This window comes from Copadichromis virginalis, linkage group LG3, assembly GCF_057382275.1.
Source record: "Copadichromis virginalis isolate Kocher_CV1m ecotype Utaka linkage group LG3, C_Virginalis_male_GT1.1, whole genome shotgun sequence".
In the NCBI taxonomy this organism is placed as follows: domain Eukaryota; kingdom Metazoa; phylum Chordata; class Actinopteri; order Cichliformes; family Cichlidae; genus Copadichromis; species Copadichromis virginalis.
In genome coordinates, this window is record NC_140620.1 from 42743119 (window position 1) to 42758100 (window position 14982).

Sequence of the window (14982 nt, forward strand, 5' to 3'; positions counted from 1 at the left end):
TACTCAGGTTGTTTTTGCGTAATATTAAAATTTGATTGATGATGTGAAACATGCACGTTTCAGAAATAATCCCCGTAACTCTGACTTTCATTTTTCACTTGCAGAAACACAAAGAGAAGAAGAGAGTTTTCTAATTCAATGTAAGCTATGCAAAATTTTTAAAAAAAGAGTTTTTAAATCTGCCCGACATCAAAGAGGTCAAATTCCAAGTAATGTCTCGCTTGTCGGTACAAATCACAGCACCTTTCTCCAAGTGCTGGAGCTTTAATCCTCTGCTCATCAAATTAAAAAGCGGCAGTGTGAAAAACTAAAAAAGTTAAGTGAAAACGTGAAAATGAATTTATATTTTTGAGATACAGGGTCATAGCTATAGCATCTAATCTGGATTTCTGGCAATGCAGCGGGAGCAGTAATCTGTCTCAAGAGAATTAACAACTAAGTGGGCACGACAAGGGTTCTTTTTTCTTAGATATCTTGAAATTACAGTTACTTTTCTTTTGTCATTTTAATGTGCAGGTGAACTGAGGTCTATTATTGGCTTTGTGCTGGGAGAACTATCGCATTGAAAAGAGGGAAGGAAGCCACTTCTGACTCCTGTGGCCCTCAAATGACACAAAAATTACAGTCATTCAAACCAATGGAGCTAAAGCTGTAATTGTGAAAATGTCACACACAGATATGGGGCCATCTTGCTTTCCTCCTTCCCCTTCATTGTTGTGTATTGGGAGGAATACCGGGACCACTTTACAAACATTACAGCTGTGGGCTGCAAGATAATTAAAGGGGAAAAAACATGCTGATTACTGTAGAGAAAAGGAAAGGGAAGTTTAAATGTTTTAAAGGGTTTTAAGGAGATTATGGAGTAAAGAATGAAGCCATTTCTAATCTCTCTAACCAAAGCCGTCCTCGGCCTGGCTGTAAATGCAAGCATCGATTTTTCAAGTGGCACTTCGAATTTAAAAGGCATGACAATGTCTCGCACCTCATTATATCACTGATTTACTCACTCCCTAAGTCGAACTATACTATCCACTTGCTGGCTGTCTTCTTGCCATTCTTCCTTGAAGACGAAACAGATGAGGTCAGAACCTTCACCTGGAGGGCCCCGAGTCCTCTGAGACAATCGTCTCGTGGTTTTCGAGTGAAAACCCAAGAGCCATTTGTCCTGCAAAGCTTCTTATTCATACTTCAGCTTCTGCCTAGGCTACACACACAGTCGCTCAGTTTCTTCTTTAGACTACAGCCATGCTGGCTGACGCTGTTCAAAGCTCTTTATGATGAAGTGACATGAAAACTGGCATCAACACCCCAGTCAATTTGGTGATTTATCTTACCCCCAATACTTTAGAAGCTATATTCCATTAGATTCAGTTGTACATTATACTTTAGTGCTAATTAACAAAGGTCAGCATGCTCTTATAAAAGTTTTTTGTGAAATCTACTCCTGTGTCTCAGGAGCTTTATTTAGCTGCTTCTCTTTTTAAAGGTTTGCTCGACTTTGCAGAGATGGAAGCAGCACCCACCCGTGCAGGATAAAAATTAATTCTCACATTCTTGAGTTTGTTGATTAATTCCACTCCAGAGGAATCTATAGACTGAATGTTGATGGTTTTTATAATAATGCAACATTATCCTGAAACAGTTGCTGTTTAGAAAAAAAACAGGATGAATGATGACCGTTGCATTTAATAGAGTTCTGCCCTTTTGGTAACAACCCAGAGCTGAAAAGCAGTTTTTACCATTTTCAGATAGCCTGTTGAAAAAAAAAATGCAACTGAAGTGCTGTTTTTTACATGATGGCTTATGTAAAGCTGAGCCACACATCACTATAAATACACCCCATGCATACATAACCACAAGAGTGGCATTTATCTGTGGGTGGGAAATCTCATCTTTACCAACTTTTTCCATATTTCTAGAAGCGGAGTGCAAGTGGAAGGCGATTCTGCATAACAAAGATCAATATTATGGACATTTCAGTTTACTGCTTTAAACTTTTCACCTTCGTATCAGGCACAGACCGACTTCAATTGCTCTTTAGCTTTTGCTCCACGGTCTGGCAGTGGCCTTTACAGCAAAGCCAGCGAGTGATCATAAACGATCAAACAGAGTCAGTAAAACAAGATGGTTAATGTAACATTAAATGACTTTAAGCAAAGTTTTTAACTTTGCTAAAATTTCAAATCATCCCTAAAATAAACATACCTATTATCTCCGCAGAGAAATGTTCTCCACGCTGACTTGTAATTACACTAAATAATTGCTCTTAATGAAAAAACTAATAACTTTCCTATTTTAAGACCTCCGAATTCACATCCAAAATCAAAACCTCATCCCAATTTTCACCTCCGACGGCTTTCTAATAGCACTTGCTTTCCACTGAGTAACTCTTTTTTTTTCCTCCACAGTTATCTGAATCAAATGTTTTTCTCGGCTGAGGCATCCAGGCATAAAGTACCTGCTGTAAAGGTTAACAGGAACAAAGCCCTTTTTCCTCACCCGCCTGCTCCTGCCTCTCCCTTCATTTCTGCCAGAAAAACAGGAAACCTGTTCAAACGAATCCCACATTTTAGAGTCCCTGACGCACGCAGGCAAATCAATGCACACACACACACACACACACACACACACACACACACACACACACACACACTGAACACCCATTTGTGATTTCCATTCGGGTTCTGCGGGTCGACCTACTGTCGTGTCCTTCTTGTCGTTCCAGCGTGTGATGAAGCTATTCTCTCTCTCCATCTGTTGCACCTGGTCTTCACTGACCTGTTGAAAAAGCATCACAAAACACACACGCACACACACACACACACACACACACACACAAACACACACACACACACACACACACACACACACACACACACACACACACAAACACACGTCAATTCAGACTGAGCCAGAGAAAAGTTTCTAATCAGGCAAACCGCACTTGAGAAACATCATCTTGCTTGATAGAATCCTGCAGCCATTTTTGATGGTCATATTAATTTCAGCGCTTAAATGCGATACGTGGAGGAGCAGATTAAACCTGGGACAGAGTGAGCTGCTCAGCTAACACTTCTAAAACCTCATTTTGAAAGAGAAAGTTGGCTGCGATGAGTGCTCGACACTGAATACTCTCTTCTTTCATAAAGCTCTGTGTGGGAAATGACTTTTTTTTCTCCAATCCAACTTTTTTTTTAAACATCATTATCATTTTCAGAGAACAATTTCCTTTGTTGGAGTTATACGAGTGGCAGCAAAGATTGGGGTTGAAAATAAAATCCAAACAAACTGGGAAACTCATCGCGTGTATGTGTGTGTGTTTAGGCCTGATAATGGGCGCCGTCGACAGAAGCCACCACAGAACTGGTGCTTTAATTGGCGAAGCGTCTCTCGTTTTATGGTCACACTGAGCGTATTCGGCGCTATTGGGCTCATGATTGGTTGGGCTTAATGGCTATTTGTCATGCGAATGATGGCGTCGCCAACCGATTTGGAGTGAATGAACCTCCTTTTACGTTAGAAAAAGAGGGATCCGGGCGTTCCGAAGGGAATTAACAGTCAGTCGGTGCTGCGTATCCCATAAGCCAGGCAGCTCTCCAAGGGTAACATTGATCCTGAGCTCCCCCCCCTCTTTCCCATCCACACATCAGCAAAGTCAAGCCTGTTGTGGAGATTTGGCAACAACACTTCAGCTCCCCAGATGGTTGTAAGAAAGTGTAAATAAAGTCATGCCTGCAGCTTGGTTTAGATATGCAATATGGTAATATCTGGATACTTTGTTTCGGTTTTTTTACTCAGCCATTGATTGTCTACACATTCATTACAGCTTCTATCCTGTGTTACAGGATGAATGATAAACACGTCTGACACTGACTGTGCGAAACATGACAGCGTTCGCAGGATAAGATCTATATTTTTCCGACTCTTCACCCAGTTTTCAAATGAAGGCCAGATTTTTATCCTTAAAAAAAAAGAAAGAAAAGAAAACACCACGCTGCCTTCACGGTGTGGAGAATTCCCAAAATATAGGAATATCATGGGAATACACCCAGTTGGCAACCAGTTAATTGAAGTGCCTTACTGCAAAGAGAGGCGCCACACATGAGTTACACTCAAGTGTGACTCTAATTAATTGCATTATGTTGTCAATCTGTCTGCATTTATAAATTAGATGATAATTACTTGCAAACCTTGGCCAATATGTCTGAGAGTGACTGCTGTCGGTCCGAGTTGGACAACGGTTACCTGGAGCATGTTGGTCCAACTAGGCAACCTGGGTAATTACCCTCCAATCAAAAGTGTGTCATGGTAACTACTGTGTGAAGACATTCAATGCAATCACATGGAAACCACTGATATTTCTTAGTCGCAAGGAGGTCGCGGACAAGTTTTAACTTGAGAGACTGATTCATGTAAGATGCATCATATGAAATGTAAACTCCCGTGGGTTTGAAGCTCAGCTCAAAGCAAAGCAGGTCTAAAAAGTGAGGATGTCTTTGCTTCTTCTACAGTTCAAAGTCCTCTGCAATGTTTAAAAGTACAAACGATAAATTCTCTATATATATTAAACCACAAATACAAAGCTATTTATGTCATTTATTACCAGTGTCTGACTATTATTAATCTGCTAGGGTACCTTGTTGTTCATTTGAGGTATAAGAGGATCGTATGGAGGCATCTGCATTTCTTTATATTGTTTAACAAGCAGAAGTCCAGATTATAATCACGTGAGCCAGGCACGAAAGATAAACAGCACATTAACTTTAATCACAGTTAAAAGTTGTTTAACCCAACAACAGAAAACAAGAAACAAGAGAAAAAATGGCCGTTTAGTCCTAAAGATAGCATCAGATATATTGGTGATACCAGAAAGACTCCACACATATAGAAGAGAGCTTTACAAGGCTGGGCTCGTTTTTTACTTCGACCAAACATGTCCTGAACCACAGAGTCCACTGTTACTTTTCTGTTCTAGGTGACCTGTTTTTCCTTTATTAATATAATCTGTGCCACCTGTCTGTGCAGCGTACATTTGGCAATAACACAACGCGGCAATAACCTGAGTTGAATATTACTGAATGTACCAACCGTCTTGTTTTTGTTTTTTGGTTGTTTGTTTTTTTTATAACTTGTGCAATGTGTGTTTATGTGATAAAAACTGGATGTTATCTAAGGTACAAGAGGAAGATCCATGTCAAGCAGCTGAGCTCAGTCCAATCGGTTTTTCGTGGTTATCAACACAAAAGAAAAGAAAACCCCACAAGAACATTTCAGACTTACACTGAAGAGCGTAATGTAGTTGCTGATTAGGTCGTGGACCACACTAATTTCCTGTGTGGTTTGTCCTCGAGTCTGGAACAGGCAGGAGGAGAAAACGGAAGCCAGTTTTTCACTTGGCATGCGGTTCAGGTGGGAGCATTGCTGGATCCTGAATAACAGAGAGAAACATGCTTAGAAAATCCCTTAATGTACCCGCAGGTCGACACGAGTGGCTCATATCTTTTGCTGAATCGCTCTCGTGGCCTCTAAAGCCCACTCATACTACTCGCTGTGGCACGAGCACACAGAGAGCTGAATGAAACATCGGGCCTCGCTCCAAATTAAGCATCAAGTCAATTAAGTCTTCTCTAAACAATCTATATCAAAAGGAGCTAAATCTATCCACTGCAGGTTTCCAAGGGAAATCGAGTGAATGATACACGAAGACAGCAGTGTGCTTATATTTAAAAAACAACATAAGAGGTGGAAGAAGGGGTTTTTGTAGCTGCAGCACAGTATCAAAGTTGTGCAAGCTTTTTCTTTGGTTCTGTATCTTCTGTGTTGTTTGTCTCTGCATTTCCACTCCAGGTAAAACAAACAGTAAATCAGTAGTTTCAGTCCACAACGCGCGAGACGGCTGTAATTTATTACTAGAAATCTCCACAGTTCAAATTATCCAGAGGTGAAGAAGTAGAGAATTCAGCGGTGTAACCAACTGAGGGAAAAATAACAAAAAGCAGCGCACAGCCAGAAATAGCGCCGCTCGTTTTGTAGACCTCAGCTATGTGTTTGCTAATTGCCTGAGTCTTTAATAATGAGCCACACAATCTGTCTCAGTTGAAAAATGCCAGCGCTCGCTAGAAACAATATGGAATTGATTCATCGCTTTCAACCGAAGGACACTGTTACTTCACAAAAACAATCTTTTTCTTCTCAGCTTGGTTTGTTTTTCCCCCACAACAACTTTTCAGTGCATTCACTGTTCAGCAAACAGACTTAATTTGAAAGAATATTTAACAGTATTGGTCAGATGGAGGGAAAAAAAGCAAACAAAAAAAACGGGGGTCATTAGGGGAATAGAGGAAACAATGCAGCTAATCAGCAGGCGACAAGCAGCAACCAGAGGGCCGCTCGGGCCTCATGACCTTTGAACCGCTATGCTCGTTTTGTCTGTGATGCAGAGCGGCCTCTGCAGAGCCACACTTGTTTCATCAGCAACAAGGTCAGATAAGAACATAGGTCAACTTACAAATGCATAATATTGCAAAGTAGCTATCAAAGAATGGGTTTTTAATCCCAATTAGTGCCAACAAGTTGCTGCAAAAGTGGTCGAACTAATTAGGCTGGTTTTGAACTTTGCTGCAGTAAGTAAGAGAAAAACTTGTGCATCACGAAGATGCTGGGTCATGCAGATGTGACCCTGGTTCTCCTTTGACTTTACACTGCGTGAAGATGTTTTCGTGTCATATCCATCTGCTAACAACCAAAAGATGACTAACTGCTACATTGTGCTGCTGGCCCCAGGAGACAGAAGTTGATACCAGTGATAAAAAGTGAAACACTGGATGGCAAAACTTAAGTTGTCTGGCACTCAACTTTGCCTGTGTGTGCCGTGGGCATTTTTTGTTACTGATAACTCAAGGATCCAAATGTCATGTTTGTCTAAGTTCGGGACATTCTGCTCAGACAAAAATAATAATAATAATAATAAACTTTATTTATAAAGCACACTAAAAAACCAAGGGTATACCAAGGTGCTTGACAAAAATAAAATAGGAAAAGGGAGATGGGAGGGAAAAGAGAAAGGACCTGGCACGTATCAATTATAAAAACCTTGACAATCATAAGATATAAAAGTAGTTCACAAGCATAAAAAATGTACCAGCGCACACCAAGTGTTAACTAGGTGGAAAGGCAAGATTAAACAAATAAGTCTTAAGCCGTGATTTAAACAGTGGCATAGAGTCAGACGCCCGGATAGCGACAGGAAGGTTGTTCCATAAGACCGGGGCAGCTACAGCAAACGCGAGACTTCAGCCGAGAACGAGGTTGCTCCAGAAGAATTTGGGTAGCAGATCTAAGTGCTCTGACAGGTGTAACCTGAGAAGCTCATTGAGGTAGCTCGGCGCCAAGTTAAAAATCATCCTAACTGTTAACTAGTCATGATAAGTAAGCATGTTGCAAAACCTCTGCACTCTACATCAATCACAATAATTCAATTCAGTCATAGCGCTGAATGAAGCTTCCCACCCTCAAAAAAAACACAGTGCTAACTCTTTCATGAGCAAATCGCAATGTGTATATAAAAATCATAAAAACCAGCTTTATTTAATCATTTTATTCCTAACAGTTACTATATCTGTGTAAGCTGATGCTACGGCATTTGGACTGCACTTTGCAAAATATGTAAAATACATATAATCCAGAAAGCTATGAGTAATGTTTGAAAGCCAAATCTCAGCACTGACTAGCAACATTAGCTTGCTAACAAATAGGTTCATTTAGCTTTTAGCTGCTAACTAGCTGTGTGGTGATGCTCTGAAACAGCTAGATGTGCTACTTTTAAACGGCTAAGGCTATCTTCTTAGCATTCAGCACTGTTTTCCCTTCCACTGAACATAATTTTTTAGAGAATGAAAGTTTGTTTAAACACAAACATTTAAATAAAATTAGATTATAGCAGAAAAAATATATACCTCCCTGTGAAGTCTAAGCACAGGTAGGATAAATTTGGTTAGCTAATGCAGCTAATTAGCTTATGAGCTTAGCTGTTTTCCATGCATAAAAACAGCTACAAAAAACTACAGAGAAATAAGGAATCTGGCAAATGCTAGGATTTTCAACAGGTTTATCTGGTAGGCTGATATCCTTCCACTTATTTATGGTTATTAAAAAATAGTCCCTGGTCTCTCTCTCTCTGTCTGTGTCTCACCCACTCTGTCTGCACTGTGTAGGTGCAGCAGTTTCCACTGCTCCATCTGTAGCACATAATTAGTGTGGATAGCGAGCATACATAAATAGAAGATGCATTTTAGAGTACAGGGTTAGTGGTTAGAAACCAGCTCTATCATCTTATTTACTGTGTTGTGTTATTTTTATTAACACAATGTTGTTTAAGTCGTCTTTGCGCCTCGGGTTTCGAGTTTTTAAAAACCCTTAAAGTTTCCCTCCCAGAATGTAAAAGTTGACCTTTGTAATAAAACAGCTTCACTAACACAAATGCTAAACATGTCAGAGCTCGATGCCTGTGATCTCGTGCGTTTTTACCTGTAAAGATGCTGCAGCAGGGCTTCAAGGGTTGACCTGTTTATCTTTGGCAAGCTCTCTATGAAAGCGGAGTACTTCTTCACTCTCTGCCTTTCGCTCTTCTCATCTACCGAACCAAGCAGAGAAGAAATATAATAAAATGAATAAACACAAGTACAAACGCTTATGTTCAAACACATGCCACAAAAGGGTTTTTACAATATGTTTAAAATTACTCTGCAAATTGCATTTCTCTCTTTCCTACAACTCTGCAGACTTTATAGTGTTTGACATCCCACATGCCAGAAAGCTCACACACCCAGAGCTGACACCCAGTATGGATAGAGCTCCTTGGTCAGTAGTGCATCTTCTGCCTGAGACAAGAAGCTCTTCAGCGTGTCAGTCACATCCTGAAGTTGGTGCTCCTTCTCCCTCAGCTTCACATTACGGGCATCATGGGTGAACTCCTCCAGGAGGTGAGACACTCGACCAGGATTCCCAGGCCTCTGGTAGACTCCCTCCTGGCACAAACCTGGGTACAGTGTCAGAAGACAGCTGATTAATAAGAAATCGCCACCTTCCTTCTGCACATGTTCTATCCAAATGACAAATAGCTCTGCCGTGTAGCATCTCCAAGAGAAAATGACAGCATGTAGATTTTCTATATGACAGGATGCATTTATAGAAAAGTAAGCAGCCTTATGGACAGTGTGACTTGTAGGATTTAACAACGTTGCATAAGCACATTTGAATCTAAATTGCAGGTGGAATAAAATTGTCAGTGCAAGGTATATTAACCTTCTGTGCCATTTCACAGTCTCACTCAGAGTTAACTTTTATTCCAATCCCTCATTATACAGCACACTACTTACCGTGACACTGTAAAAGTCCACAGTTACCATACATTAACCAAGCCAGGACTCTGTATGATGCAGTTTCTAACTTTGTATGGAGCGTTCCTCTGATTAACAGCAGAGTGCAGTTGTGCTACATTTATTTTCCACACTTCTAAAACTGTTTTTTTAAAAGGGAAGAGATAGGATAATGGCAGCGCATTGCCAGACAACATTAGAAAGCATGAAACTCTCATCGCAACACAGTGCACTGGATGAATCAGCTGCTCAAGGGGAAATCATAATAATAGTAATGCAGAACTTTCTTTTTTCAAATTAAAGAAAAACAACAAACTCTTTTAGCTGAGAGATACAATGTAGCTCACCATACTGAGTGACAAAAGCAATGCAGCTGTCGACTATAATAGGAACACCGTTTTTAGTCAGCTGTTGGTCGCCGAGCGCATTGCCGTCTGTGCCAGCAGCCAGTTTGATAGCAGAGTGCCACACGGTGAAATCCATCTTGTTGAAGCCATGAATGTAAACTGTTCTATTTATATATATGTGAAAAAAGAGAGACAGAAACACAGTAATTACTGGTGAAGAATGCCATCCTGTGATTTGCCCGTACAACACGGCGCTTCCTATTCGATGACCTTAAGTTCATATATTTAGAAACGCGCTGCTAAGTCATTAAATTAACAACCGACATGATTAAAGGAATCCAAAGAGCTTCTACAGAACACACGTCTATAAACAACCGCTGGTTTCCCAGTAGGTTTGATCAATAAAAAAAGAAAGAAAGAAAAAAAAAACATACAAACAAACAGCAATTAAAGACAAAGTTTTATTGCACAACGCTAAAAGCGAGACTAAACTGGTTGGCTTGTGCGAGGCCTGCGATGCTACGTGCCATCTCACACCTTCTCTCTAACTGAGGCGAGGTTTTAATTACCTTGGATGGTTACAGTAGGTAAGGTGCATTTGGACTAACAAGACAAAAGGCTGAGTTGAAGCTAACAGGACTGCATAAAGCATATTGTTGCTGTATTGCTAATACAGTTCCAATTAGCACAGGCTTTTTTCCTCTCCCTCTCCCCCCCTTAGAGACATACCTTCCACACGCCACCATCAGCAGGACTTGGATCTTGTCCTCACCCTCAGTATGTGTGGAGACAGCTGGAGTGGGGTTAAAAAAAAGGCAACAAGGTTTAGAAAATGCAGGCATACATTCAAATGAGCAACATCTTTAGAATTATTTGATCTCACTCCAAAGCCTGAGAAAACTTTCGCCATGGAACTTGAGAGGTGATGCATTCATTCATCGGCTCTTAAGTATACATTTGCTGTTTAAATCAGTTAAATAACACCCTGCTAAAATATATCTAGACATATCTGACTGGGCTTTTCAAAGGTGTAGGTATACACTGGGAAAATGAGATAAGTGAGAAAACAGTGCAGTGATGGAAAATGCCAAATGCATTGGAGTTAATAGCGTTTCCTTGTTGTAATGGGAAACATGATTTCAGGCTGTGTGCGAGCGTCTGACGGCCGAGTTAAACAAGCGAGGGAAGTGGGGCGTAAACACTGGTTTCATTTGTCATCAAGGTTTACATAAATTTGGTTGAAATGCAACTAAACAAGATTGCACTGTGCGCAGTATTTAAGACATCAAATAAAAGACAGAAAGGAAAGGAAAACAGATACAAGGTTACTGGCATTCCTCTTTTGCAGAATCAATCTTTTGAAATCGGAATAAGAGTGTATGATCCACAGAAACTGGGCTCAGGGACTCGAGCGCTCTGCCATAATCTCTTCTGGGGCTTCAAACAGCTGCTTGGATCATAGCAACAATCACACGCAGCAGAGAAAGTACAAAAAAAGATATGAGGCTCTGCACAAATCTCCTAGCAACAACATCTGGCACTTTCATCACACTCGAGCACTGGTTGTGCTCACATATATAGACAGAAAGATACAAAATCGAAAAAAGAAGCAGGACTTCACCTTAAAGAACTGTTGAATTTTGGAGATTGGTCTGTACCTCAGTAGAAACACTTGCTATACAATTACATGCTTTGTTACAGAAGATTAAAAATCGGGGGGAAATGAGTGTTTTCGTTTCTCCTCACAGAGACAAATCCTGTGTAGAAATCTAGTAAGTAACAGTAAAAATAGCAGCGCTGGCCCCAAACAGCCAATCAGATGGTCAAAATTTTGTGTGTAGTTGAAATTCAGTTTCTATAGTGTGGTGGTGGGCGTATCTACTCATTACTAAAGTACAGATGGATATAAGAGTGTATTTGGTTTCTTCTTGGCTGACTGTATCCATAAAAAAGCTATCCTATACGTGTGCTATAGCTTGTAACAGCAGGGATGTGGCACTCAAAGTGTCCTGCATAGAAATATATAGGAGAATCCATAGTTTACCAACTTATTTAAATATTATTTACTTAAAACCACAGTTACTAAGGCCTAGACACCAGCTGGTGACCACCTAGAAAAATCTGATCACTAAACATATACATTGCCCAACCAATTGGTGGGTGGTTAGTGGGTGTCGCCATGGAAGATGCTAGCTTATCTGTAAAATAAAGTATAATGCAAACTGGAAACGGATAATTTTCGACACAAGTAAAACGTATTGCTGCTACCAAAACATTTGAAAAAGTGCAATTTCTCTATGGTAAATGAAGTGGTTCTTATATAGCGCTTTTCTACTCTGAGCACTCAAAGCGCTTTACACACCTTGCCTATGAAGGTAAATGTTCTCCGTTTCCTGTTTGCATTGTATTTTTCACTACTAGTTGGCAAGTAATTTGCGAGTGTTTGCAGACTAGCTGAGAACTTCCATGCAAACTATTGGTGACCGCGGCAACCTACTGAGGACCAAAAAAAATCACAAGGTTTTCAGTACAGCGCTGTGCACTTCTGTGTGACCAGTTTCATGCTAGCGACTGCAAGCAATCAGTCGCTAACTGGTCAGGAAATATACATGTTTACCAAGTGACCAGTCTCTACCAGGCCTGTGTTAAAAGGGCAGCAACCTCTGGCAATGACTCATTTTTCCCTAACTACCGGTTGTTGCCAGATGGTCCCCAACAAGACTAGTTCTCTGTGATTGAGGACTGAGGTACATGATTTGAGCCTGACCAATTTATCAGCAGGCTGCTGTTATTGCTATTACTTTCTATTGGCCAATTTGAAAGTGAAAGTTTTAAAAGTAAAGAGCTTCTGTTATGTGTTGATGTTGCATAGTTTGCCCACCGGAGGGCACTGTGTAACACATGTTTTTGGAACACCACAAACACGGTAAGCAGCAAAATCAGGCAAAACATACACAAGTATACACAAGTATATAAATAACATATACGTTTTATGAAAATCCATAGATACTTTGGAGTATTGGATTTTTAATTAATCAAAAATCAATCATTGTATTTATTTAGGACTCTGGTAGAATAAGCTAAGGGTGATGGACTGGTTGGCACACAATGTTAAGTTAATGCTGTGTACACAGAGGAGGAACATCATTTGGAAGATAAACACTTTCAAACTGCGTTTTGTGGGAAGGTTTTTGCATCCCGGTGACCTCTGAAATAAAACTTATGGCTCTCGCCTCATTGATTTAGGCAGGAGCTCGGTCCTAAAATAACTGTTCGATGGCAATAAGCTGGCTGCTGACGGGAAAGACGTGCTTCTACAAGGACTGCTGGTTACTTTAACTCAACTTTAGAGTGTCCTTCACACTTTGTTTCTCCAGGATTAAACAAACAAGATATAATCTATAAATTGGAAAGCTATACAAGTCGAGTTATATTGATTTTCTACCTTTTTCTACCCTTTGCTTTCAGTCGTGCTAAAACTAACCCCACTATTAATCTGGTTCAGTCAGACTCTCGGTACCCTGAGGGGAAAAAAATAAGAATTCCTATGTGTGTAGTTTATTCTTTGTGTGAAATATCCATAACTGTCATTACTTTAGAGTGACAAGAAAAAAACTTTTCAATTTCCTCTACTGAATATTTAACAGGCTGATCAATAATCTGTACAGACACAATTCAATTTGTTGGCACAAGCGAGATAGACGACTGGTAAAAGCATTACACATCACAGTGTTATTTTGGCTAGCAAATCCTTTGTACTCGTATAGGCCTTTGTATGTTGAGCTAAACAGCAAAAACTATTAATCCCCAAAAGTCTCTCTTAACAAGTAATTTGCTTTTTATTTTCTTTGGCAGATTTTCAAGGGCGCAGTGTTTCATTCTGATCCAAGCAACAAAAGGGGAAAGCAAAGAACTTCAGAGACTGATATTGACTTGAGAGAGGTTTATTAACAGTGTTATCAGGTAAATGTAAAACACTTGTCATAGCCGTTTGAACAAACACACAGCAATCCTCTTTTATCCATCTTACAGCTCAGTTGGAAATTTTTTATTACTTAATATGTTTGTGTGATAAGGAACTAATTCTGCGGCCTTGTTCTCTCTTTAATTTGCGCTGAGCTTCCTGGAGGAAATTTTCATTAAGTTTTTGTTCACAAAATGTGAGCAATTTTAAATCCACATTTCCATTAGCGCATTTTGATTCCCCTTTTTATTTTTACAAGTATTATGTGATAAGCTCACAATATGACCGTCCCACCTCTGCAGGGCTTCGGGTCTGATTACACACGGTGGTGTTTTAGGAACTGAGCTGTCAGTAAATACAACTGGAAAGAAAGAAAGTGGATTGTTTTTATTTTTTCCCTGTACTTGCAACTCCTGCTGGTTGTCTATGGCATGGAAAGATACTGTAAATAAAAGTCTGTTTGTCAGACTATTTATATGTTTTAGAAAAATGACTCATCTCAGTCATACAATAAAAGATGAGCATAGCTATCATGAATCAGACTGTAGGATTGATAACACTGCATGCTTATTGGCTAATGACTTGCAATTGACAAGTTGGTAGCCACTGATCTCGACTTATCTTCTTTCTGACTCAAATACTGACCAACACTTAAAAATTAACTTTATGTTTTATTCAATATGAACTGTAAACGACTCAAATCATCAGGATCGTGTTTACTGAGCTCACTAAGCAAGAGAGTAGAGGGCCCTTTTTCCATATACTTCTATGCAGCCAAAAGGCTTTGCAACTAGAGTTGTCGTCCCCTGCTGACCATTAAAAAAATGCAGGTTTAAGGGACTTCCACAAGCTATATTCATCTTTTTTACTGTCTGTGTCTCAATCACTGTTATAGCATACAGATATTCATTTTGAAAAATATGGAACTATTTACAGTAGAGCTGGGCGATAGAACGATAACGATATGTATCGCGATATAACTTTTACTCGATAGAGAAATTAAGCTATCGCGATAGACCTCGCCGCTCTTGTCCTCTTAAAAAAAAAAAAAGGTCAGCCGATCCAAATTCAGTAGCGCAGAGCCGAACCAATTACAGCCGCAGCGTCACGTCGCGTGACTTGTTACGTACAGCACAAGTGCCAAGCCGCACGTGTGTTTGTTTGGGAAGCAGCCAGCGCGTAATGGAGGAAATGAGTGTGCCGACTAGAAAAATCAACCGAGCGTGACCGAAGAGAAAACAGATGATGGTTCCAACGCCGGAGAGATTGTCGAACGGAAGAGCCATAGAAGTTC

General features: G+C 40.1%; 1 protein-coding gene across 1 annotated transcript in view; it reads right to left on the reverse strand.

Moving 5' to 3' along the window:
• The window catches only part of arap2 (ArfGAP with RhoGAP domain, ankyrin repeat and PH domain 2), a 166868-nt gene that overhangs the window by 23195 nt on the left and 128691 nt on the right, over positions 1-14982 (reverse strand). The window contains exons 18-23 of the mRNA XM_085451178.1: positions 10454-10517; positions 9725-9888; positions 8825-9037; positions 8527-8632; positions 5281-5428; positions 2701-2778 (exon numbers count right to left, since the gene is read on the reverse strand). Of these exons, the coding sequence (XP_085307304.1) occupies positions 2701-2778; positions 5281-5428; positions 8527-8632; positions 8825-9037; positions 9725-9888; positions 10454-10517 (773 nt within the window). The remainder of the gene's footprint in view (positions 1-2700; positions 2779-5280; positions 5429-8526; positions 8633-8824; positions 9038-9724; positions 9889-10453; positions 10518-14982) is intronic.